Raw genomic sequence first — 25,660 nt, forward strand, 5'->3', positions numbered from 1 at the left:
AAGACTCAACAACTCTAAATATACAAAAATATATTACATATTAATATTAATGTATTCTTACACCAATAAGATGCAAATAATATGCAATGGTACATTCAATGAATTTGTATTATCAGATGAACTATTAAACAAAATTATGTAATTGTACAATTAATTTCATACCTTCAATTGTATTATAGGTATAGATTATGAAAAATTGAAGTGAGACGTTGATAGAAAAATATTTGTGTAATACTATATATTTAAAGGGCCTATTGATTGTTTATTGTTTAAAATAAGATTATAATCTCAGCAGTTTAGTTATAAATAAATGTTTATGTTTATAAATTTTTTATTTATCATTTAAATTCTTCAGCCGAGTACATATTCACTTATTGTTTAGTTGCTTTTTCATACAAATCAATTTACCTATATAAGTCTCTATACTTTGTATACATATCACATACCAATTTAAAAGACATGTATAATTACAGTACTAACAATTGATAAAAAATCACATACTACGTGCAACGCACATGCCCAACCACTAGTACTCTAAAAAATATAAGAGAAAGATGTTGAGTTAGTAAGCACCCACATAAATTATTTCGGCCTCTGAGACACGACCCAAATAAATTATTTATTAGTTTATTTCTATCACATCACCTTCTTATTTGTTTATCTTTTCATAATAAAAAAAAATTAAAAAATAAATCATATCAAAAACAACCTTACGTTAAATTGATACAGGCTTTTTAAAACAGAAATTCTAATTGAGGGCCCATTGACTATTAAAAAAATGTGAGGGCCAACATACATGAGGAGATCTAATAACATTGAATATCCAACATAAAGAAGACTAAATTCAGGTTAGAGGATAAAGAACCAAGACCAAGGTGGCTAAATTCTGTGTCAAAATAAACAAATAAATAAACAAGACCGTATCAAATATCAGACTACACATGAAAGAAGTCCCATTAACAACGCAATTGGAGAGACTGCTGCTAGGGAAGTTTTGGTGAATTACATTGTCAAACCTGCTGTGCACAATATGGGCTCAGAAATATTCAAACACTTCTTTGTGCGACCCCAAAATTTCAGTCGCAGAATTGCGATTGTGATGTTCTTCTTTATGCTGCTCGTGTTTGTTCTATTCTACATAAGATGATACATAAACCCCTTTTGTTTTCTGTTTCTGATTGAAATTAGAGTTCATTAAGTGTTATTATTAACATTACATTCAATTGAAAGTATTAACCTTCTTTTATATATATATATATATATATCAAGACAATTTTATCTCACCTTTCTAAAAATTATATTCTGATTTCCACGCTATTTCAGGATTCTTATGAGCGCCTCAAAGGACTATATCGGCTGTAATGTTGGGTATTTGAAATGGTGTCATTCTGTCTGATATGATTGTATTTGGTGAAATAAATTATGTGATAGTATGGGAGCAAATACATATAATAGTATCAAACCTTATGTACGCTATGGGAAATGGATTCATTCATTCATATAAGAGAACCTGGGATACTGATCTTTATAGAGGCTGCTCCTTAATATGAATGAAAGAATGCTCTCCATAATAACTAACAAGGTTCAGTGGGCTGCCCATGAAATATAGATCTTCGCGACCCAAATCAAATCAACAAGGATTCAGAAAGCAGTCACTCATTTTTGCGCAGCTCTTATTTTACTTTATGTGATTGCCGAAGCATGATAAAGAAACTATTAATCACCTCTTTATCAAGAAGAGTGAACTTGCTGTGGAGGTTTGGAACTAGAAAAATCCTTTGTAGCTCGAAATCTCTCTGCCCCAAATGGCTCGACTGCCCAAAACAACGTCGTTTTGGGCAGTTTTTTTTTTTTTTTTCTTCCTCCTATGTCTGAAACAGAGAGGAGAGAGAAGAGAAAAGAAAAGGAAGAGAAAGAGAGAGAGAGAAGAGAGGGGAAGAGGGAATAGAGAGAGAGAGAGAGAGGGTCGATCGCCGCCTCCGATCTCCGATTCTTCTCCACCGCCCGGCCTCCAATCTCTGTATGATGATGATGCTTTGAAATTTTTTTTCAGATTTTTACATTTTTTTTTTTTGGTTGATTTCTATGGTGGGTTTGTTTTTTGGTTGATCTTTATACGTGATGATGATGATGTGTTTGGTTGATGATGATGATTCTTTCCCGCTTTCTCTGGAGTGTTGATGATGATGTGTTGGGTGGGTTTGATTTTTGGTTGATGATGATCTCTCTGCTACTCTCCTCTTTTCTTATTCCTTCTTCTTCGACTTTGTTCTTCTCCTCCCAGTAATGGAAAGAACGGTAAAAAAAAAATTTAAATTTAAAATTTAAAAAAAAAAATCAAAACAACGTCGTTTTGAATTCGGGTCAATTTCGAGCTCAGAAATTTTGAACTACGTAGTGGAACTGTTTGGAACTATTTGGATTGCCTTTCAATATCAAATCCTTCCAAACGGATTCCATTCGGTCCACAATAGCAGGAAATTCGAAACAAAATATCTCAACTGACTGCAATGCAACAAATTACCAACTTAACAGATGTTTTTTTTTTTTTTGGGATAAATGAAACTTCACTGATTTTTTTTCCCACATCCTGCAAAGATCCACACAATAAAACACCATGTGTACAACTAGAGCCCAGAATATTTAGAAAATAGTGGTTCTTTGTCTGTGGATCCAAGTAGGACATGAAAAAAACGATGGAATTCATCCGATGACAAATATCACTTTCCTTTTAGAAATATTCAAGTAATTCTTTAATTCTGAATTATTCGCAAGACAAAAAAAAAATCAGTGGAGCCTAAATATGTGAAAACTGCTATTGAATACTATCACAAGATGTTTAGCGATGGAACAAGGGCAGAATGACTTCAAGAAACTTTGTATTAATTATGAATTGGAAACAATAAAATATAGGGTATCCAATTGTAATGCCCATGATTTCTCCAAAAGAACTATAATTAAGAGTTCAACAATTTTGGAGTTACAAGACTTTCAAAAGTCATCGTTCAGCTCCTAAGTTTGTTGATCCCTGAAGATGCACTTTTATGATCATATACCTGTCAAAGAATTGAAAACCACACAATGTTATCGGCCTGACTGTACAAGAAGGTTCACCAATACACCATTCCTCATTGCCAAAGAAAGAAGATTGGCAAGAATGTTTCAACACCCTGTGGCAGAACCATGATTTACTCAGAGAAGGATTTTCAGATCATATACCAGATGTCATTGAATGTCCATAGATACAGCGGAAATGGCCATGGCTTCTAAAACTGATTGACCTTCTCCGTTTGAAGCTTCCATACTGTAAGATCTACAACTAAAGAAGAAAACCGCACTCATCATCGAATCAATAAGCACCACAAATGAATACATAAGCACCAAAAGAGGCCCTTCCCATAACCTTGAAGACCCATCTCCGTAGCTCAGTGTCTTCACTCTATGCTCAAACAACCCCTCAACAAATGCCAAACCAATTGTCGATCCAAGAAATATCCAAAGACCCACTTGAGTCTGGCCCCTAATCAATGAACTAGACCTCAACAATGCTTGGGGGCCCGAAACATCCTCTAATACACAGATCACAATAGCAATGTTACAAATTATGATAGCATTTGCAAACATGACTGAGAAGACAAGACCCACCAGCATCGCTGGATAAACAATTGAATTGGAATTGAACCCAATTATGGAAAATAAGCTGCTCACTGTTGCAAGAAGGACAAGAAACAGTGCAAGGCAACCAATAATAACCATACAAACCCACAAATACGTCGAAACAAGACGCTTCCAAATCTTGGTAACAATTACATAGAATTTGGACGGGTCGAACTTCTTTCTCGAATAAGTACAATCCACAGAGTAAACAACCGCGGCTTTTGACAAAAGCGACAATGTGATGTACAAAGGGAAGCACATTGTGGACGAAATGACCATCTCCGAGAACTTTTGACACGACTGTTTGATAAAAGGCCTAAGAGGAAGTCCACTGGACTTGGCAGCTAATAACAGCTTAATAGTCAGTCTCTTCACAATAGACTGATCAACCAACATATTCGATAAAAGAACAGCCGATACTGGGCATATAAGCAAAGCTGCTATACCCATGAAACCCATCGAATTGTACCGAAGAATTCGAACAGTTTCTCTCAAAATCTCCAAAGCACTCATAGAACGAAACTGATGATCATGCTCCAAAGATTCCAATTCAAAATTTTGAAGATCTGGGTCATCATGCTTCTCTTTTCGAGGACTAATTCCACAAGTTTCCATTTTTTGTCCGAAATTCAACAGAATCAAATAGCCCAAGATAAATCAAACCCTTAATTCGTATCGATACTATACCATTCAGAAGTAATAGCTGGGAATTTTAAAATGTTGATTGGTGTGAGTAATCAGATCTGAACCCAATACATTTCTAAGCATAGCTATGTAAGTGAAGATTGAAATGGCGATCTACATTAGGCAAAAACTGAAATAGAAGAGAAAGAGAGAGAGAGAGAGAGAGAAGGGATGGATCTGAAAGTGTGAAGGGGCTGAGGATTTCACGAAATGGGTACAGTAGAGAGAGAGAGAGAGAGATGGGGGTTACCTGGAAAAGGTGAATTGAGAGCGATAGGAGCGTGGTGTTGGAAGAGAAGACACACGAGATGGGAAGGCGTTGGAGACAGCTCTGTTGGCGGAGATATGGGACGGTGATTTTGAGAGAGAGAGAGAGAGAGGCGTTGTTGATATTCTTGGACTTGGGCTTACGTTATGTTATGCAATCATACGCGTATCTACGACGAAAACGTACCACAATAATACACAGATGGCACCGACGCGCCATTAAGAAAAAAAATTGGAGGGAAATTACATCATTAGTCCTTAATTTATTTTATTTTATTAGTTTAGTTTAATTGATAAGAACTTTTAGTATTTTTTATGAAAAATACATATATTTAAATGACTGTTGTCATCTTTTTAAGAGGTAAAATTATAAATTTATTTAACTCAATGAGTTAATTTTAACCAAATTAATAATCAATTTTTGTAAAAATTCATGATAGCATTATTAATTAGAACAAATCGATACAAAATTTAAAATTATGAGTCAAAATTAAATTATTTGAAAGTGTATGAATTAAAATGACACAAAAGGTAACATGTAAAGACTACCAATATAATTTGGCAAAAAAAAAAGATGAAATTATTGTGTACTATGAAACTTTGTAAGAAATGTGATGTATGATGTAAAATTAAAGTTAGTGGATATAAGTTATATTTATAATGAGTGAGGCATTTAGATGCAATTTTCAGAATAATGTTTTTAGATTTGTAGTATTGTTAAAAAAAAAAAGTGCATCTCAAGAGGGTAATCATACAGAAAAATATGTGTGCACATAATTTGTGCATACAAAATATTCAAAATTTTATTACGTGGTTCATATTTAATTTATTAGCGGATGGTATACGCGATGCGTGTACAATTTAAATAAGTAAAAATTAAAATAATTAATTAATTAATTAATATTATAATATATATGTTACTTGGTAAGAGTATTTTTAATGAAACCCAATGGGTTCGTTTGAGAAAAACTTTTTATTTTTTGGCTAATTTAACTTAGCAAAATTAACTCTGTTTGGATTTTTTTTTTTTTTTTTTACTTTTTTATGAAAAAAAAAAAGTAAAATGATTATGATTTAAATGTGATATTTTTATTTTATTATCTTATTTAGTCCATTTTGTCTTTTTTATTTTTTTTAGTCGCAACACTGTCAACCATATTGTCAAACAGCTGCATTGTCGAGCATTGATAGAGACCCCTTCCAATCACCACCCCCATCACCCCCACACACACATGGCGGGTGGTGATTGAAGGAGAAGGAAAAGAAAAAAAATAGCAAGAGAAAAACTGGCTAATAAAAGGGAAAGAGGGTCAAGGGGGCGGGAAAAAAAGGGGTCTCAAACATTTTTACAATAATAATATGATATTATATTACCATCTCTCCTCGGCTTTGACATTTGTTTTCCTAACTGTTACTGAATGGGACTAAGCCCTAACAGGCTTTGACAGTTAAAATGGGCCTTTTGGGGTTAAGAATTGAGTGTTCGGGTTAAGAACATTGAGCTTAGAATTTTAGATGTATCAAGTCACAGAGGATTTGAGCTTTAGTGACAACGACGTATAATTTTTAGACTTTTAATCGGTGCCAAGCCATACAGAATTTGAAATTTTATAATCCGAATACGAAATGTTGAGTGGTTGAGAAATCGCCCCTTCTCCATTAAGCAATTTCTAAAATAATCAAATGTCGAAGAATATTCTCCAAAATATTTGTATTTAATGTAATTTTTTCATATGTTATTGTAAGATTTAAAAAAAAATTACAAATTTAATTATTAAAATTGATAAATTTTATCTGATTTGAAAATTATTTTGAAAAAACACACTCAATTGTAATTTTTTCAAAAAAATATTTCAATTGGAGTGTAATTATTTTTAAATCATTTTATTTAATTTATAATTAAAATCATTAAATCTTTGAATGCCAATAAACTCATGTGACACTATTTTTCATTGGGTCCAGCTTGTCTCAAGTTGAGATCAAGACTGGACCCGTCCAGTCCGGCCCATGGGATTCATTTTTTGGACCCGTTTTGATAATTTAAACCGTTCAGTGTGTAGAACTCGTCGAGTATTATATGCCTATAAAAAATCACGTTGATCGGATATCAATAACTATGTGATCAAATCAGTTTTGTATTAAAAAAATGGACAGTGAAAAAATTAACGGTTAATAAAAAACTGTTTTGTTCACATAGCTATCAATATCCAATCAACGTGATTTTTTACAGGCATATAATACTCGACGAGTTCTACACATTGAACAGTTCGGATTATCAAAACGAGATCCGTGGTAGACCTCACGGACCCAACAATACAATCTAATTCGATCTTGAACTAGACCAAAGTCGCTGACTTTTTCATTCAATGTCTCTTATTGTTTCTTAAATATCTAATATAAAATGTATATGCCTCTATTACTTGGACAGACACGTTCACTACTTCGAAAACTATAGGGGCAACTATATTCTAATGAGATAAAAACAAATGAAAAAATACTTAATGAACCAAATGTGTATGGTTTGAATGATTTAAATGTATTAAAACGACGTCATTTTATTTTCAAAACGATAACGTTTTAAAACATTCGAGCTATATAAATTTGGGGTAACCAAACATTACCCAAAAAAATTTACAAAAACATAAAAAGATATAAGTTATACCTCACAATTTTTAATTGGCACCTTACTATTGTACTCTATGTATTTTTGGAGAAATTACACTTACACCCTCTGAGGTTTAAGTTTAATACATATCACTCCCTAACATTTGAAAAATTACCCTAACCCCCCTGTCATTGTAATTATTTAGACGGAATGAAAACATTGAACTTATACACTCTCTTTTTTTTCTTTGTTTTACTTTACTTTCTCTTCTTTTTTTTTCCTTTTTCCTTTACTTTTTTTAAAATATAATTTCTTCTGTTTTTCTATTAGGAGTTATTACTTTTTATATAAGCAGGAGAATTTATGAAATAAAACTATTAACTATAAAAGTGAGAATGTAATTTTTAAAACGTCAAAGAATAAATAATAATTGAACCAAATCTCAAAAGGGTCAATGTAATTTACTCTATATTTTTTTGTAATTTTTTTCTACCTGCCCTGGACTCTAATTCTACCCAAAATTATAATCAATCCAGTTCTCTTGCTTCTGATCTCTCCCCACACACACACACTCACTCATCTCTCACACGACGACCCTCTCTGCACCAACTTTCTCTCTCTAAAACTCACCTCCCATGGCAACTCTAGACCCAACCCTCAACTTCTGGGGAGTCCTCTTCGAATCCAAACAAATCATCAAAGCCCACTCTCGCCACTTCCTCGCCCTCACCGTCATCTTCCTCTTCCCCCTCTCTTTCTCTCTCATCATCTACCCAACTTTCCAAACCACTCTCTCTTCCCAACCCAAACACATCCGAATCCTCCTCTCCCACCCAACCCAAATCTCCAATTACTCTCACCAAACCCTAGCTCTCCCCCTCATCTTCACCCTCTACGTCTCCATCTTCTCTCTCTGCGCAATTGGCACAATCACCTACAGCACCTACCACGGCTTCTACGGTAGACCCGTCAAACTCGCCTCCGCCATCAAATCCCTCTTCTACTCCTTCATCCCGCTCGCCATCACAACAATCTTCTCCCAAATCGTGGTCTTTATAATTTGCGCCTCTTTCGCGGTTTTGGTGCCCCAACTGGCTGAGATTCTAGGGTTTGATGTTGATTACAATTCGAATTATTTTCTGGGTTTTTGTGTTGTGGTTTCAGTGATTTTGTTATTGTTGTTAGTTCGTCTGCAAGTGAATTGGGCATTGGCGTGTGTGATTGTGGTGGTGGAATCGAAATGGGGGTTCGAGCCGTTGCGGCGGAGCACGTATTTGATGAAGGGGATGAGACCGGTTTCGTTGTATTTGATACTGTTTTTTGGGGCTGTGATTGGGGTTTCTGTGTGGATTTGCTCGGGGTCTTTCTCGGGCAGTTTCAGTGATGTATGGAAATGCTTGTCTTTTGTTCTTCAGACCGTGTTGGGTTCGAGCATTGTGGCTATGTTTTTGCTTCAGAATTTGGCTTCTAATACTGTGTTGTATATGTACTGTAAGGCTTTGCGTGGTGAACTGGCTGGGGCGATTGCTGAGGAGTTTGCTGGCGAGTATGTTACTTTGCCTTTTGATGATGCCAAGGTTCCTCATGTTGTCTTTGTTGCCCAAGCTTAATGAGTTTGGGGTTAGTGGCTTGTTACGTCTTTGATGGCTGTTGTATGTTTTATGTAATGTAGCTTCTTGGTCGTAAAGGTATGCTGAATGTGTGAAATATATAGTAGAATTATGGATGTCATGAATGCCTCGTCAATTCTAAGTTGATTAAAGCTTTGACAATGCTTATGAATAATATGGGTTAACTTGCTAATTTGGTTTTTTTTTTTATTATTATTATTATTATTAAACTTATATTCATTGCCGCAACATTCACCGAATTTTGCTCGAATTGTGCGAACAAGATATTTTTGAAAAAAAAAATTGAGTTATACTAGATGTCTATCTATGGTCATGGCTTTTCTCCGGTCTTTCATCAGAGAAAGTATTGTTAGGCCTTTTGAGTCTCATTTTGATAATTTAAATCGTTTATATTTTAAGGTTCATCGAGGATATTATCTTTGTAAAAAATCAAGTCAATCAGATAATAACAACTATGTGTTTGAATCAGTTTTGTATGGGAAAAAAATGAACATTGAGAAAATAAATAATTCATACAAAATTGATTCGAACATGTGATTTTTTTTATCCGATTAACTTAATTTTTTGTAGGAATAATATATTCAACGAATCTTAAAATGTAGACAGTTTAAATTACCGAAACCGAATTCAAAATTGGGCCCATTAGGCCGCACTGGAGACAATCCAATCCCTCTCTCTCTATATATATATACTATTATAACTCCAAAACGCAGTCATCTTATTAAGGTTGAGAGTGGCAATTCTCTTTTCTCATCTTTTTTATTTTGTTTAATTTTTGTTAATATGTGTTACAATATGGTTGGTTTATAAATTAATTATATATTTTTAAAATAAAATTTTAAATTTAGTTATTCCTTAAATTATGTTATTATAATTGGAATAAAATCATTATTCATTCTTTATGCATCCTTTATTAAATTATAATATAAAATAAAATTTTTAATTTAAATTCTACTTTAACTTATGTTATTACAATTAGAATGAGATGAATATTTGTATGTGTTATAATGATATGTTATAATATTATTAGTCTAAACATAATATGTTATTAAATAAATGTAAATTATAAGGGCTTGAACAATAAATTTTTGTAATACAAATATATATATATATATATATATATATATATTTATATTTTTTTTTTTTTGACAAAAACAAAAATGTTAAGAAAATGAATGATTTTTTTAACACGTGTCAAATGCGGTGGATTTTGTTTTTTTGTTTTTTTTTTTTTTTTTAATCTCAATTGTTAATTAAACAAATTAAAATAAAAAAATAAATTTTTTTGCTTAGTAACTTTTACTAAAATCAAATAGAAATAAACGTTATTTTTTTTTTACCAAAAGTGATGGTTAGTGAAATTTATTTTTTTATATAATAAAAAAAATGAGATCTATACGTGATAATTTATTATTTCAATAATGCTACAGAGTCACACTTTCATCTACAATGATGTGATAAGGGAGTTGGGCCTCATAACAAATCAAGAGTTGATACATGTGATACCACATTATTGTGGGTACAATTGTGAGTGTTTTTTTTGTGAGTTTCAAACATTTTTCTTATTGTTCATCTAGACCTTTTTAACACTTGTGAAACATGGTGGATCCTATTAATTTTTTTTTAATCTCAATTGTCAATTAAACAAATGAAAAAAATTTGCTCAAATTTCTAGAACGTGGCTTTTGCTAAAACAAATAGAAATAATTTTTTTTTTATTTATTAAAAGTGATGGTTCGTGAAACATTTTTTTTATTAAAAAAATGAAGGTTATAAGTAATAATTTATTAGTCATCTAGAATCATTTTTAGATCAAATGAGAATACCATTCTAGATTTTTTTTTTTATCCATATATTTTTATTTTGTAAGAAATTTAATTTTATCATATTTAAATTATTTTATGCCATTCTAAAATGTATTTTTTTTAATATTAACTTATTCAACGATCTTTTTCTAAAATGTATATTTCTTAAACATAATATAAAAAAAAATTCTATTGAAAAAACTTAAACATATTGCTTTTGCTTTTGTTCATTAATATTAAAATTTTTAATTAATTTTATGTATTATTTAAAAAAATAGCAAATAATTTTATATATTTATATATATTTTTTTGTTTTAATTGCTCGGGTTATTTGGTATCTCTGTCCAAGGCCACTCAAATTTATTCAAATTTTTAAATTTTACATAGATTCTCACCGAATTAAAAATTATGTTGCTGATTAAAGCCAAATTTTGTAACACTAAGGCCGTTAATTGGGATCTCTTAACTTTACTTGTTTGTTAAACTATATATTTTATTTCTGTTTAATATCAATCAGGTTGTACATAGTGGGAGCATAAAATAAGCAAAAATGCAGGACTTGTAGAGAAAAGTGCTTCCCGCACATGCGTTGACTTTTCCCACACGTGTGGCAGCACCTTAGAAATCGTGCGTTGAACTCGCCAGAATTACAACTTTAGCAAGGGAGTTGAAAGTTACATGATTAAAATTGTAACAAATTAAAAATTGATATATAAATTGTGATACAATTGTGAAATTTAAATTGTAGGTTTCGATATTTTTTTTTTTCTTCACAATTTACATACAAAAATCTAACTAGTTATATTATTTTATATAAAATAATTTATTAATTTTTTCACATCCAGTGCATAGCACATGTTTTTATTAATATTAACTAACAGGCATTATATACTTAGCAAGTTGGATATGCTCTAACGTGGTAAAAAAATAAGTACTCAGGTCATATGCCTATTTTTAAACTGTGAGCCAATAGGTCCAAATTTAAATATTTGTAGGTCAAAAGGATATTGATATGTCTAAAATGACTCTAATCTGTCCAAAACTTACCTATTTATCCACCTATCAATCAAAATATCATGCATCTGTTTAATATCATCCATTTGTTTATCTCGCCATCACAAGTCGCCGTCGACAACATCTTTTTCAACCAATTTTCTGGTGACTTTTCTAATGGGGGTAATTTTTTCTAATAACTTTTCAATGCATGTCCTTATTAGTAAAAAAAATTAAACATTGAATCAAATAACATATGGTGCCATAGGTTTGGTTTTTTGAAAGGTTCCCCACTACAGATTCACTTTCTGATTTTATCATGTTTGTCTCAAAATAAATAAATAAGTAAATAGATGGTTGATTTTTTAAAAAATATTCATCGTTTTTATTTTTCAAAGACAAATGCGATACAATAGTTGTAGCTAAAAAAGGTAACTTTTGACAAAGAAAATTCCAAAAATCAAAAAGCCAAGTTTCCATTAATTAAAAAATCCAGCTCACATCAAAATTTTTCAATCACAAATTAATTTTTTCTTTTAAAAACTTTCCAAATTCATTTTTTAAACAACTTTCCAAATCCAATTAGGGCTTGGATTTAAGCTGACCATCTAATTTAAAAGAGCATTTAAAGCTTGATGGATTCAATTTTGGGAATCGAACTCTATGATTTAAACCGTTGGTTCACTTTTTAGAATTTGTTAAATGAAATATTCATAAAAAAAAATTAAAGTTATTAAATATCAATAACTATACATTTAAATTATATTTGTATTACAAAAAATGAAGTGTTCAATCATATTAGATCACTAAGGTTGGGGTGGAGGGGGACAAAAAAAAAATTGAGATGCTTTTGAGAGGGATTTTTTTTTTTAATTTAATTTTTTTTTTAATCTCCTGAGAGATTTACTCTAGTCAATTTTCAAAAATTCATAAATTATACACTAAATTTACTCATGTTGTAAGAGGGAGACTCCACACAATTAACTATGTGATAATTCAAAAATAAATATTTCATACAACTCAAAATATTAGTTCTTTATTTTGTTTTTCATTATTTCAAAAAAAAATTCTTTTTCAAAAATTAAGAACTAAAATAATATTAATTTCTTATTTTATCCTTCTTTTAAATTTATTAACAACACAAAAAGTACAATTATGGCAATTGATATTTATAAAAAAAAATATACTACCAAAAGGTAATTTTAAAAAATTAATATTTTTAAAGTGTAATAATTATATTATCAAAAAAAAAATTGAATTTTCTAAAAGAAATTATTATTTTAAGACGGAAAAAGTATGTATTATGCCATATTATTATGAGTGGTGCTATTAGTACCCCGTGAATTATTTTGGACTCCCACTTATAAATTTTGAAACTCTCAAAATTTCTTTTTCCTCCCTAGATAATACCAAAACTATCTTTGAAAAAATATTTCACCCATTGAATGCACACCCAACACACCCAAAAAAACTCATCTTCCAAAAAACTCTAACAAAACCCACCAAGAAGAAAAAGAAGAGCCAATGTGATTACTATCTCTACTGTCTCATTCATCATTGTCACAGTTGATATGCTCTCTTTATCTTTATATATACATAATTTATTAGTTTTCTCGTAATAATTTATTCCCTTATAGGAAAAAAATTATAATAATTGGTTTTGTTAGTTTTGTTGGTAGATATTATAAAATTATGAGTTCAACAGAGAACTACGCATTAATATTATCAAAGTTACGCGATAAAGGAATAACTTTTGAACCCGATAGTAGATTTGGGCTATTTCCAATAACTTCTGCAAGTGTTAAAAATTTTGATTATTCAATGTGTTAAGAAATTTCCATGGTTTGACCTGCATTCCTTAACATTACTTATTTATTCAAGAATGTCTTTCCAAACAAATAAGTAATGTTCGGACCTGTATTCTCGAACTTGAGAAAATGAAAATTTCTACAAGCGTTGATAATTTTGACTGTTCAATGTGTTAAGAAATTTTCATATTCGAACCTGCATTCTCGAACATTACTTATTTGTTTGGGAATACCTTCCCGAACAAATAAGTAATATTCAGGCTTGTATTCCCGAACTTGAAAAAATAAAAACTTCTGCAACCGTTAACAATTTTGACCGTTCAATATGTTAAGAAATTTCTATGTTCGGACTTATATTTCTTGAACATTACTTATTTGTTCGGGAAACGCCATCCTAAACAAATACATAATGTTTGGGCCTGTATTCTGCTAAAGGGTTGCCATTGTTACTGTTGAAATATTGTCATTGCTGGAGAAGTGTAGGTAGTCAAATGGTTGTCACTGTTATTGCCGGAATATTTCCATAAAACGATTTTCAAAGTTTTGAGGATAGGTAAGTTTTGAAGATAAGATTTGAGAAAGATAGATGTGTGATAATGGAGGTGAGTACTCTTATAAACCCTAATTCATGATATAGTGGGTATATAAATTAAGGGTCTGGCTTTGGTCCAGTCCACCACCGGACTGGACCGTGTTGTTGGGCCCATGGGGGCCCACCACGTGTCCCGTTTTGAAAATCTGAACCGTTCAATGTGTAGAAATCGTCAAGTACTATATGCTTGTGAAAAATCACATTGATCGAATATCGATAGCTATGTGATCAAAACAGTTTTTTATCAACCGTTAATTTATTCACCATCCATTTTTTTATACAAAACTGATTTGATCACATAGCTATCGATATCCGATCAACGTGATTTTTCAAAGACATATAGTACTCGACGAATTGTACACATTCAACGGTTCAGATTTTTAAAATGGGACCCGTGGTGAACCCCCACGGGCCCAACAGTACAATCTAGTCCGATGACGGACTGGACCAAAGCTAGACCCATAAATTAAATTGTAAAATGTGGTGTTCTTAAAATTATTGATGTTTTTTTTAATAATTTTATCTAAAATTATTTCTGTCATAAAAAAAAGGTCAAAAATTAAAAATTTAAAATAATTTATGAAGTCATAATAACCGCCCGCACTATTATACATCAAATTGTGAAAAAAAAATTGTGAATCATAAACATTTTCCCTTTTATTCGTTAAAAAAAGCGATCAAAAACACATTTCACTCTCGAAGTGCCTTGACGACCACCCCTTCGAAAATTATAACCAATCGAGTTCTCTTTCTTCTCATCTCATCTCTGCACACTCATCTTCGTCATCTTTCTCTGTCACACGACCCTCTCTGCAACAACTTTCTCTCTCTATAGCTCACCTCGCATGGCAACTCTAGCCCCAACCCCCAATTTCTGGGGAATCCTCTACGAATCCAAACGAATCATCAAAGCCCACTCTCGCCACTTCCTCGCTCTCACCGTCCTCTTCCTCCTCCCCCTCTCTTTCTCTATCCTCATCTACCCAACTTTCCAGACCACTCTCTCTCAATCCCAATCCAAACACATCCTTTTCCTCCTCTCCTACATCACCCCCACCTCCTCCGATTACTCTCTCCAAACCCTAGCTCTCCCCCTCATCTTCGTCCTCTTCGTCTCCCTTTTCTCTCTCTGCGCTATTGGCACAATCACCTACAGCACCTACCACGGCTTCTACGGTAGGCCCGTCAAACTCGCCTCCTCCATCAAATCCCTCTTCCACTCCTTCATCCCGCTCGCCATCACAACAATCGTCTTCGAAATCGTTGTGGTTCTGATTTTTGCCCTTTTTGGGATTTTCGCGGTTTTGGCCGTCAAAGGGTTTGAGATTCTAGGGTTTGTGGTTGATTACAATTCGAACTATTTTCTAGGGTTTTGTATTGTGATTGTGATGATTTTTGTATTGGTGTGTGTTCGTCTGCAAGTGAATTGGCTATTGGCGTGTGTGATTGTGGTGGTGGAATCGAAATGGGGGCTGGAGCCGTTGCGGCGGAGCTCGTATTTGACGAAGGGGATGAGACCGGTTTCATTGTCTTTGACATTGTTTTTCGCGGCTGCGATTGGGTTTTTTCTGTGGGGATGCTCGGGAACTTTCTCGGGCAGTTTCAGTGATGTGTGGAAGTGCTTGTCTTTTGTTCTTCAGACCGTGTTGGGTTCGAGCATTATAGCTATGTTTATGCTTCAAAAATTGGCCTCCACTACTGTGTTGTATATGTACTGCAAGGCTTTGCGTGGGGAATTGGCTGGGGAGATTGCTGAGGAGTTCGCTTGCGAGTATGTTAGTTTGCCTTTCGATGATGCAAAGGTTCCTCATGTTGTCTTTGTTGTCCAAACTTAATGAGTCTGAGCTTAGTGGCTTGTCATGTGACTAAAATCTTAGTTATGAATCTCATTTATGCTGTGTGTGGTTGTGGTTGTGGTTGGGAGATTTGAAAAAGGATTTAGAAAGGGAAATGGGAAAAGGAGGTGGAATATGAATAAAATATATTTATATTGCATAGTTTCACTCATCTTTTTATTTTCTTTTTTCAAATCCCTCCCTAAATTCTCTAACCAAACACAGTATTAATGTTGATGTTTATGTAATGTAATTTGTTGTAAAAACCAATTTGTGATGAATATGTGAAATGCAGTATTTGTGGATGTCATGAATGCCTTGTCAATTTGAAGTTGGTTAAAGCTTCTTGACACAATGCTTATGAATAATATGGGTTAACTTAAGTTCGTTCTGTATCTGTATGCTAGAGAAATGAGATGATTGTGTTGTCTTACTACTATATAGCACTAACTTCTCTAAATTCCGTATCTTTGGAGAATAGGCTTACTCAATTCTCTGAATGGATATCATCTATATCCCCCCAAATAAATGGTGTGAGAAAAGTGAAATGCCTTCTATATGCGAACCTCTCTTAGCGAGAACTGTTCTGTTTCTAGAGGTCTATATTTTGACGGTACCAGGTTAATTACCATCAATATTGTGCTTTGCAATAGACAATGTAAACCATGACTACAGGTATTTATCTCAAAGAATTATTCTATATATTTCTATTGATTTAATAACCTTGATGATAGCCTACATCTCTTTCCCAAAAAAAATCTCTCATCTTTACCATAACAGACTGACGTTTCATTACAAGGACATCAGAGTCCCTTTTTTTTTTTTTTTTTGTCCTTAATTTTGGACCAATTTTATTTCCTCAAGGTGGTTTTCAACTTATTTTCCCAAAACCCAGATGGTTTCTTGAAGTCGTGTTTTGGATTTGAAGTTGTGCTTTCAAAAACGCTTTCATTGAGTTTTATAATTAGTTAATTGAAGTTGTATTTTGAAAGCTCATGTTTTGAACAAAACCAAAACACCCCCCTTAGATTTGAGAAAATAAGTTATTAAAGGAAATGTTTTTAGAAAATAAGATGCCAAACCACTCAAGTTTGTTAAAAAAGGACACAAGTTTGTTAAAAAAGAACATGTATTTTGATGACAAGACGATGAATGTTATAGAGATGATTGGCATTTTTATTGGAAAAGCAGTTTTCAACTGGTATTACCAAAACCAAACTAATACCACCAAAGTTACCTGTTTTTTAATCTTAAATTTGTGAAAGAAAAAAATAAAGAAAATATATATAAATAATTGAAGAAGCTTTTTATTCTTTTTTTCTTTTTTCAATTTTCTTTTCCTTTTTTCCCTCCCTCTACAAACCCAATATCCTAAGTATTTCCACACCCAAACATAAAATAAAATTAAAGATGAAAACAAGTAAAGGTAATGGACAGATTAAACATTGCAAAAGCCTATTGCTTTCTACACTAACAAAGGTTGATTGATAGTTACAAAATTACACTTAGGAAGAATAATTGTCAGAAGCACAGATCCTGAAGAGAACAATTACAAAGACATCTCTGTAGGACTCTTCAGAAAAGATAAACACTTCCAATGAAACCTGCACTGAGAGGACAATGAAGATTGCTTAATGAGAAGCTGAACAGAGGCTGCAATCAAACGCTCAAACCCAAAAGCACAAAATCATGATGTTTTCATTAAACTTCACAGCCCTTCTTCAAGCAACCTTGATTCGACATCTCAAAGACAATAGCCAACGAATCAGACCACCGATACCTCCTGAAACAACCTTGGCCAACAAATGAAAAAATCTTAAAGAACCTACCTCTACCCCCCCCATGATGGAATCAACGCAATCCAAATTTCATAAATCTTTAGTTGTTTCAAATATTTCTATTGTTAGAGGAAGCTGGCGCCTTCAATCTAACCACGTTTGCGTCCCAGTCAGAGCTGAAGAGAAGGTTACTCCAATCCGTTGACCTCTGCACAGCCCGTGAAGGAACACGGTCACTATCTTCCCCACCAGACGCTTCATAACCATCGCTAGTTGACCTTGACAGTGGGATTGCCTTCTGAGCAGTTGATAGACCTGTGAGCCGCCGTGCCTCTTCTGGGCCTGATGGGGCGGCCCGGAATGGGTGGCGGAGATCAGGGGAATCCAAACTGCTCTCTGGAGAGGAACCAACAATGGCCATTGAGCCCGACATAGCTAGACTTGTTCGGAAAGCGCTCCGGGCTTCAAGCTGTAGTGGAGCCAAACTTGTTGATGTCTCAGGGATGAGATCATTTTTAGCTGAAACATTTGTTAGGTCTGCTGGGAGGCGAATTCGCTTACTAGGGCGCCTTCGACTATTGTTGTCAGGCTTTGGGACCATTCGTCGGCTGCTGCTACTGCCAAAGCTGCCATTTGTTTCGAGACCAAATGGGGTTTCGCTTCTCACCACAGGTTGCAAGATTTTGGACTTTTTCCTTGCCTCTGCAGCAGCTTTTGAAACCTGTTCTGCGTTTAAGCGTGCTAGAGTCCACGGACTGATCTTTACAGCTGTAGGGTTCTTTTTCTTGATTGGCTCCTCAGTCACCGTCTTTTTGCCTAATGAACTAACCGATCCAGAATCTGGAGGAATCACATCAAACTGAAACAAAACCAGAAATTGCAGCAACATCATCAATATCAAAAGCAGCGGTTCTAGTTTCACACACTGCTATCATGTCAACAAAAAAATTATGTTTTCTGTGTGTGTGTGTGTGAGAGAGAGAGCGAGAGAGAGAGATGTCTATGCTCATCTCTTACTCTTTTCTTTGGTAACATGATAATAGTTTCTTTGCAGTTTGTAAAAGGCTTACGAATTTGAAGGAAGCACACACAAACTCAATGCCCCCTATTATTTAATCTTCTAGACATTGAGAAAAGAAAATGACATGCATGACTATGCAAATTTTCTCTGATTTTTCACTTAAATAGGAAGGAAAGAAATTTATTTCAATTTGAAATTTTCAATTCCAAGAAAGTCTTTCTTTCAACTAGTGAAATTAGATTTCTATTGCCATTATGGGTCATATTAGCAATTGGCATACGAAACTTTAACAGAATTCAATGAGGATCTAAATTAAAAACATCAGATTAATACATGGTTCTTAACACTTTAAGACCATAAATGTTGCCAAATTTAGACAACAGTTATATCAGTCCCAACCAGGAAAGCATCAACTTGGTTTAATGATTTTAACAAACTCACAGAATCTGTTTCAAGAAGGAAGGTTGCATGTCCGTGTCTGACACATATTGGACACAGAAACTTGTCAGAGTCTCATAAACAAAAAATAGTCGTCACAATCAGAGACATCTAAGAAGTGATGACCACCACTGTCTGTAGTATCGAAATCTAAGTTAGTGCAAGAACTGCCTCTGCCATACCTGATCTTCAAGAAACAGCCGTGGAGGAGTACACCATGCGCCTCGGTGGAAAGCATTGACGGAACTTGCACTGCTCAACCCAGTGAGGGAGCTGACAGGCGACATTTGGGGACTTTGCTGACCTCCAATTCCTTGCTCTTGCTCTCTCAAAGCTATGATGTAATCATATGTGCTAATCCCCTGCAACACATACATTCAAGTAATTGGCCAATCAATATATTATTATTTTTATTTTGGAGATGATTTACATCTTGACTCAAGAACAATTAAAAACTGTACAAAAGGTAAAAAGAACACTGGGTTTTATAAAATTTTGGAAAAAAAGGGTAAAAAAATTCTTGTAATCCCTTTTTTCTCTTAAATGTTATCACTCTTTTTTTTTTCATTCAAAAAAATAAAATAAAAAAGAAAACAAGAACATAAAGGAAGTATTCACACAAGATTGAAAGTACAAGATGTTGTCCTGGTTACCTTTTTTATGAGAAGAACGTGAAAGAAAAAAAGCTGAGCTAGCGGTAGCGTGGCAATCATAGCCAAGATGGTGCACATTGCCTATCAAATGTAGAGTTACACTTTGTTATTCGCAAATAGGAAGACAGCAAAATTAAGTGAAATGGCTTTATTGATTAGTCAACAAATCCTTGCTATTTGCCAAATATATATATATATATATATATATGGTTGATCAGTATAAGCAAAGCGAAAAGTTAAATTGAAATAATAGCTGAAGCATCTTAATATAGAAGGCCAAGGAAAAGAACAAAATGCTCACCACCACGATAGTAAAGGGCACCAAAGTGAAACTGCTTCCCAACTTGGAGGCAATGTCTACAGAGTACCTCTTGCGCTCAAGAAAACAGCAGATTATCACAAGGATTCCAGTTGACCATTGAAGTACAAGCTGCAATCTCAAGTCCAAGGCACACCAAACATGTATATACACATCAATAATCAATTAAAATGAAAAATATCATGAAAATAAAAATGGTTACTTTATGATGGTCTCCAGGTTCTGGCATGTCGCTTGTCGGAAGCAAATTCAGGACTTAAAATTATTTGACATGGGATACTCGAAGAGTTATGGAAGCTAATCATGAACCTATCGTGAGGGCAAAATCGAGCAGTAGGAAAGACAATGTACCTTAGTAATGACAATAAGAATAGGAATACTCAGAATCAGAAAGCAAGCATGTTACGGAAAATGAGAAATATATCATCATCCTCAAGTAATAATATTGTGGTAGAACGCCAAAAAAACAGTTTGGTCTTATTAACAGTATCAACATGTAATTTTGCAAGTTACAGAAGCCCACTCATAGATAGACATTGAGAAGTCTGCACAGTATTCAGAATTCTAAATAGAGATCAGAAAACAGATCAGAATGGAGTTTTCACAAACAGTAAAGAGAGTTGGGCTCTTTTTGGAGACAAGAATGGAGACATATGCTCACCAAGAGAAGGGAAGAGACCATGAGGGTGAAAAACTGCCGGTAGTTCCTTTTGCCTATACAATTGTTGAGCCACTACAAAATCCGAGAAGAAAAACACATAAGAGTTATGTCTCAAATAAAAATAAAAATAAAAAGAGGAAAAATCCTAGCAAGTGAATGACAGAAATACCCTGCAGTGATGATCAAAACGGTCAACACATTTGTCACAAACTCTACAATGCTTGCTGTACTTGAAAACCTACAAGAGACACAGTTTGCAATTAGGGCAAACAAAATATTTTGACAACAAGAAGGCCTCTAAAAATCAAACATATATGTCAGATACATCTACACACCTCTACTTCACACAAACTACAGTAAAACATGCCATCTTCACTCAGTTGCTGTTCACAAGATTCTTCATGTTGATTTGAGCAGATGCAAAGAGAAGCACAAGGAATGAAAGCCATCAGAGCCGTAAAACAAAATGAATGGCAAGGCGATGCATTCTTATTCTCAATTTCAGCAGTGTAATCTTCTCCTGCTGTATCCGTATCCTTCACACCTTTATCCAGAGGTTTGCCCCCAATTGTTGCAGCATTTGCGTCCTGTATTGACGAAGTTGATTCCCCGCCCAATTTAGATTCCTTGAATCTCACGTGATTTTTGCTGTCTGGAATCTTAAGATATTTTTTAGACTTGAAGACCCCTGGGTCAGCAGGATCAGCTGCCGCACACCAAATATATAGGCTGAAGGCACATGTAATCTGCAAAAAGCGTAAGCAGAGATTCATAAAGAGGAAATGATGCATTCAAATTGGAGAAAATTCAATATAGGGGGACTGTATGAGCAGTGAGTTTCTAGTGATCAAACTTCAAGTTACTAGTGAATAATTATAAAAGCAGAACTACCTCTACCCATGCATATAACAGGATGTGGATAATTTACAATCCCCGAAGTCCAAGGAAATTAAAAAATAAGGTATCTATTCCTCTTATTTCACTAAAAGGAGGGAGGCGGAGGAAGAAAGAACAAAAGTATTGCGCTTGTTGGTATAGCCATTTGGCAATAGAAATATTATTCCACCAAATTGATCACAGAGAAAAGGTACACTCAAAAGATAGTACATGTGCAAAAGATGATAGTGAGTGGTTAATCACCCTTATTTTTCAAAAAACAATACACTAGAAATTTCCTTATTTACAAAGGCAGATACAAAATGTAGTAGAGAGGCGCATATATGGGGTACATTGATTAAAGTAACTGATAGTAACTACAAATTATCAGAGCTACCAGCAATAAACATAAACAGGTTGAGCACCATGTCTGTCTACTACCATCCAAAGTACATGAGCTAATAAGCAAAAGACAAGCAGTATGACAAACTCAACATATTAGAACATTAATTCCACAATATTTGGTATATGGAAGTTACTATAGAAATAAGAAGATAATTGCAGTAGGAATATTAGTGTAGATACATGGGCCCACTTGCCTAGGTGGCTAAGCCACATCATCTCAACACCATCACCATGTCATCTCCATATGACTTGGCCTCATGTGTCAACCTCGTGAGGTGACAACTAGACCAATGATATCTCACCATGTGTTTGTTCTCCATCAATGATAGAGATAAACTCTTTTATGTTTGTGATGTGCCTCCGTTGGACCCTCAACACTTATATAGAATATGTGTCCGTTGGAAATTAAATCAGATTTGACTCAATCCATAACCCATAGAGCATCCACACGGGTTATTTATTTGACAGGCCCATGTATTTGAATGAAGGGATCTTATCTACTGAAGATAAGGTTGTTGTAGATAGCTACACCGCATCCCTTATCCATAGGAGACTATCTCTATATACAGATAGAGCATACATTGTATACAACAATGATGAAAAAAAAACCTAAAGAAAATTCCATTGTTCCTCTTCCTGTTCAATCTCTATAAGGATACCATCACCAGAGTCTAGGAACTTCGAGTGTGAAATTCATGGGGTAACTCTAGATGCCAATCCGTTGACTTGGTATCATTACATGGATTCTTAGTTCATGGTCGTTCGTAGAGGTTTGTAATTCAAGCAATGATTCGGGATTGTGGGTAAACTACTTCCACTTGAGGTATGTTGAATAGTCGTATTTTGTTTACGGTGTCCAACATGTCTAGTTGGACATGAACCATTAGTAGGCCTAATAGGTAATAGTCAATTTACTAATAACTATGCATAAGGCTCTACATCATATGTAAAAATGCTAATGCTAGTTTCAAAACATCTTACCCTAAAAAATAAAAGACGTATTTAAGAAATATATATTTGCGTGCCCTTGGACATGAAAATTAAATAAATAGACACCAACACAAATACCCACACCAACACACATACCAGAGTTCATGTAAAAAACAACAACAATATTCAAGCAATGGTTGGGCTGAATTGAGATATCCCAGTAAAAATTATATTATTCATTCCTCTGTAATGGGTTTTGAAAAATGTTCAAAGAGATTACAAAACATTCCAATGTCTCAAAACATTGTGTGACGGAATAGGATTCAACATTCAAATCCTACAAGTAGAATAAAAATTTATACCCATATCAAAACAGGGAACAAACTCCAATCTTTCAATAGATCAAAGTCTCTGAAATTTGTGGCTATTAAGTTGTGCAACAAAAGGGCAGATTCATGATATAGTTGAAAGAATCTCTAGATATAATTTATCCAGAGAAACAGAAAGAAGAGAACCCATTTTGACAGAGGGAAAAAAAAATGTGAGGGATAGAAATAAACTCAAAAATTAGAAACCAACAGACAGAGAAAACACAGATCTCAGAACTTTCCAGCTAAACAAATAGAACAATCATATAAAAATAAATAAATAAATAAATGGAATAATAATGTAAAATGCTTACAAGAGGAGTGTAGAGCCCGATTGCAATATACTGCAACAAATTGTTCCCAACAAAAGGAGCAAAAAATACATAGAAAGCAAACCCCAATGCCAGAAACACAGCAACTGCTACCACCTGCAGATATACACATATTCACACTCAATATACATTATATATATATATATATATATAGAGAGAGAGAGAGAGAGAGAGAGACCTGGAGGGGATGGTAAGGAAGCTGCCATCCATGTTTCTTCATTTTCTGATAAACTTTGCAGGAATCACTTGGTTTAGTGTCTTCTTTTTTTTTTGTTTTCTTTTGGGTTTCTTTATCTGCTTTGATTTGTTTTATTTTCTCTTGCTTTCCCGCATTTCAGGGAAACATTTGGGATTCACCACTGATTCACTGTAGAAGCAAGCCAAACAAAAGAAATTGATTGCCCATTTTCCATGAGTCTTGTCATTGAGCAAAATGGAGGAAACTATAAAAAAAAAAAAAAAAAAAAAAAAAGGAGAGAAAGATATGAGTGGTAGTGGGTTGTGGGGAAGGAGGGATGCGATGCAAGGTAGAAAGCTTGGTCTGTTTCACTCAATCATAACCCACCCAACTCATGGAACAAGGTGATGAGAGAGAGAAAAAGAGATGGGATTTGGGTTGAGATTTGATTGGGTATTTCTTCTTTTTTCAAAAGCCTTTTTTTTACAGGTGAAGAAAAATCCGTGACTCTGTGTGTGTGTGTGTGTGTGTGAGTGAGAGAGAGAGAGAGAGAGAGAGAGAGAGAGGTGACTGTACTGGTTTTCTTTCCAAAACTTCATAATTGCCTTGCTACCCAACGTCCCAACCTTTCACTTTTCTTTTTCTTTTTCTTTTTTGGTAAATTACATTCTCAATAATAAGTAATTGTAGCATAGTCATAACTTTGAGAAAATTAAATGAGAAGATAATTAAAAAAAATTACTAAATATACAAACATGAAGAGATGCAAGTTCCACACCTATAATTAGGGCTATGTAAAATATCGCACAATTTGTTAAAACCGCACCGATCCGTATTTATCCGCACTGCTCTAACCGCTAACCGCTGTTTAAACTTTAAAATTTATAATCCGCTAATCGAACCGTTCCGTTCCGCTATAGTTAATACATATATATTTTTTAATCTCCAATGAAATATTAATGTAAAAATGAGTGTGAGAAAGATTTATGACATGAAATTTATTACAAATTGGTGGCTATATATGAAACATATTATGTAAAATTACTTTATGTAATATATCTAAAAAATATTATACAAATTAGTGTTATATATTATACAAATGTATGATAATTAGTTAGAATATTCTTCAATCCGCCAATCCGCCAAAAACTGCCTAAACTGCAATTTGTCAATCCCCTAATCTACCAACCCGCCATTCAATTTGTAAATTTACTCTCAAACCGTCAGACCCACACCGCGCAGACCCCTACCCACAACTTTTACGTTGCTTTCTGTCTCAAAAAGAGTTGCACTTCCCAAGTTTTTCTATATTTTTTTTTAATCTTACATTTTAATTTATTACTTCTCCAAATACAATTAACCTTCATATAATAACAATTTCAATAATGTTAATGAGATGAAATTACTATATTATCTTTAAATATTTTGTTAACGGTGAGAAAGGAGTTAGGGTATTCATAAATGGTAGACGGAAAGTGAATAAAAAAAATATGATAGAGAGAGTGACAAGAAGAAAATAACATTTGTATATAATGAGTGCACCACACTAGTACACCCCTTCTCTTTCTCTCAAACATGTAAGAATGCATCAACGTAATACACCTATGATATATAATACTTACTCATGAGACAGAATTTCAAGTGATTGAGAAAGAAACAATGGCTAAAGGTTAAAAGATTAGAGTTAGAGTTTGAAAATTTAAAAAGATAAATAATTTTATTTTTGACTTTGTGAATTATATATTGAGAGAAGATATATACTATAAAAATTTGATGCCTAAAAATAGAAGATCTCCAATGAGATTAGGGCCAACCTTTAGCTAA

General features: G+C 33.7%; 4 protein-coding genes and 1 long non-coding RNA gene across 5 annotated transcripts; 3 read left to right on the forward strand and 2 right to left on the reverse strand.

Annotated features, from left to right (window-relative positions):
- Positions 1-2,862: 2,862 nt before the first annotated feature.
- Positions 2,863-4,770, reverse strand: LOC114295543 (uncharacterized). Its single transcript, XM_028239791.2, has 2 exons — positions 4,592-4,770; positions 2,863-4,360 (listed from the first exon to the last, which is right to left on the reverse strand). Exon 2 carries the CDS (start codon positions 4,270-4,272, stop codon positions 3,226-3,228), a length of 1,047 nt encoding a protein of 348 aa, XP_028095592.1. The 5' UTR covers positions 4,273-4,360; positions 4,592-4,770; the 3' UTR covers positions 2,863-3,225.
- Positions 4,771-7,848: 3,078 nt separating this feature from the next.
- Positions 7,849-8,823, forward strand: LOC114295547 (uncharacterized). The gene has a single exon (XM_028239793.2). It carries the CDS (start codon positions 7,849-7,851, stop codon positions 8,821-8,823), a length of 975 nt encoding a protein of 324 aa, XP_028095594.1.
- A 5,830-nt stretch (positions 8,824-14,653) lies between these two features.
- LOC114295548 (uncharacterized) lies at positions 14,654-16,187 on the forward strand. Its single transcript, XM_028239794.2, has one exon. The coding sequence runs from the start codon at positions 14,888-14,890 to the stop codon at positions 15,875-15,877; it is 990 nt and encodes a 329-aa protein (XP_028095595.1). The 5' UTR covers positions 14,654-14,887; the 3' UTR covers positions 15,878-16,187.
- Positions 16,188-17,315: 1,128 nt separating this feature from the next.
- On the reverse strand, positions 17,316-23,997 carry LOC114295540 (putative protein S-acyltransferase 22). The gene is made up of 9 exons (XM_028239789.2): positions 23,837-23,997; positions 23,641-23,754; positions 21,083-21,493; positions 20,917-20,985; positions 20,748-20,819; positions 20,069-20,197; positions 19,768-19,848; positions 19,297-19,476; positions 17,316-18,514 (listed from the first exon to the last, which is right to left on the reverse strand). The coding sequence occupies exons 1-9, from the start codon at positions 23,876-23,878 to the stop codon at positions 17,765-17,767; spliced, it is 1,848 nt and encodes a 615-aa protein (XP_028095590.2). The 5' UTR covers positions 23,879-23,997; the 3' UTR covers positions 17,316-17,764.
- On the forward strand, positions 22,618-24,261 carry LOC114295541 (uncharacterized). The gene is made up of 2 exons (XR_003640930.2): positions 22,618-22,851; positions 23,997-24,261. It is a non-coding gene; the product is annotated as an uncharacterized LOC114295541 (long non-coding RNA).
- Positions 24,262-25,660: the final 1,399 nt, after the last annotated feature.

Source organism: Camellia sinensis, chromosome 5, assembly GCF_055761805.1.
Source record: "Camellia sinensis isolate YWXY chromosome 5, ASM5576180v1, whole genome shotgun sequence".
Classification (NCBI taxonomy): domain Eukaryota; kingdom Viridiplantae; phylum Streptophyta; class Magnoliopsida; order Ericales; family Theaceae; genus Camellia; species Camellia sinensis.

Bases quoted from the DNA above. Each gene is read 5' to 3' on its own strand.
- LOC114295543 (XM_028239791.2), bottom strand. From the start codon at position 4,272: ATGGAAACTTGTGGAATTAGTCCTCGAAAAGAGAAGCATGATGACCCA.
- LOC114295547 (XM_028239793.2), top strand. From the start codon at position 7,849: ATGGCAACTCTAGACCCAACCCTCAACTTCTGGGGAGTCCTCTTCGAA.
- LOC114295548 (XM_028239794.2), top strand. From the start codon at position 14,888: ATGGCAACTCTAGCCCCAACCCCCAATTTCTGGGGAATCCTCTACGAA.
- LOC114295540 (XM_028239789.2), bottom strand. From the start codon at position 23,878: ATGAAGAAACATGGATGGCAGCTTCCTTACCATCCCCTCCAG. The intron at 20,986-21,082 runs GTGTGTAGATGT...TGTCTCTTGTAG, and splicing joins GTAGTTTGTGTGAAGTAGAG to GTTTTCAAGTACAGCAAGCA. The intron at 18,515-19,296 runs GTATGGCAGAGG...GTTTTGTTTCAG, and splicing joins GGCTGTTTCTTGAAGATCAG to TTTGATGTGATTCCTCCAGA.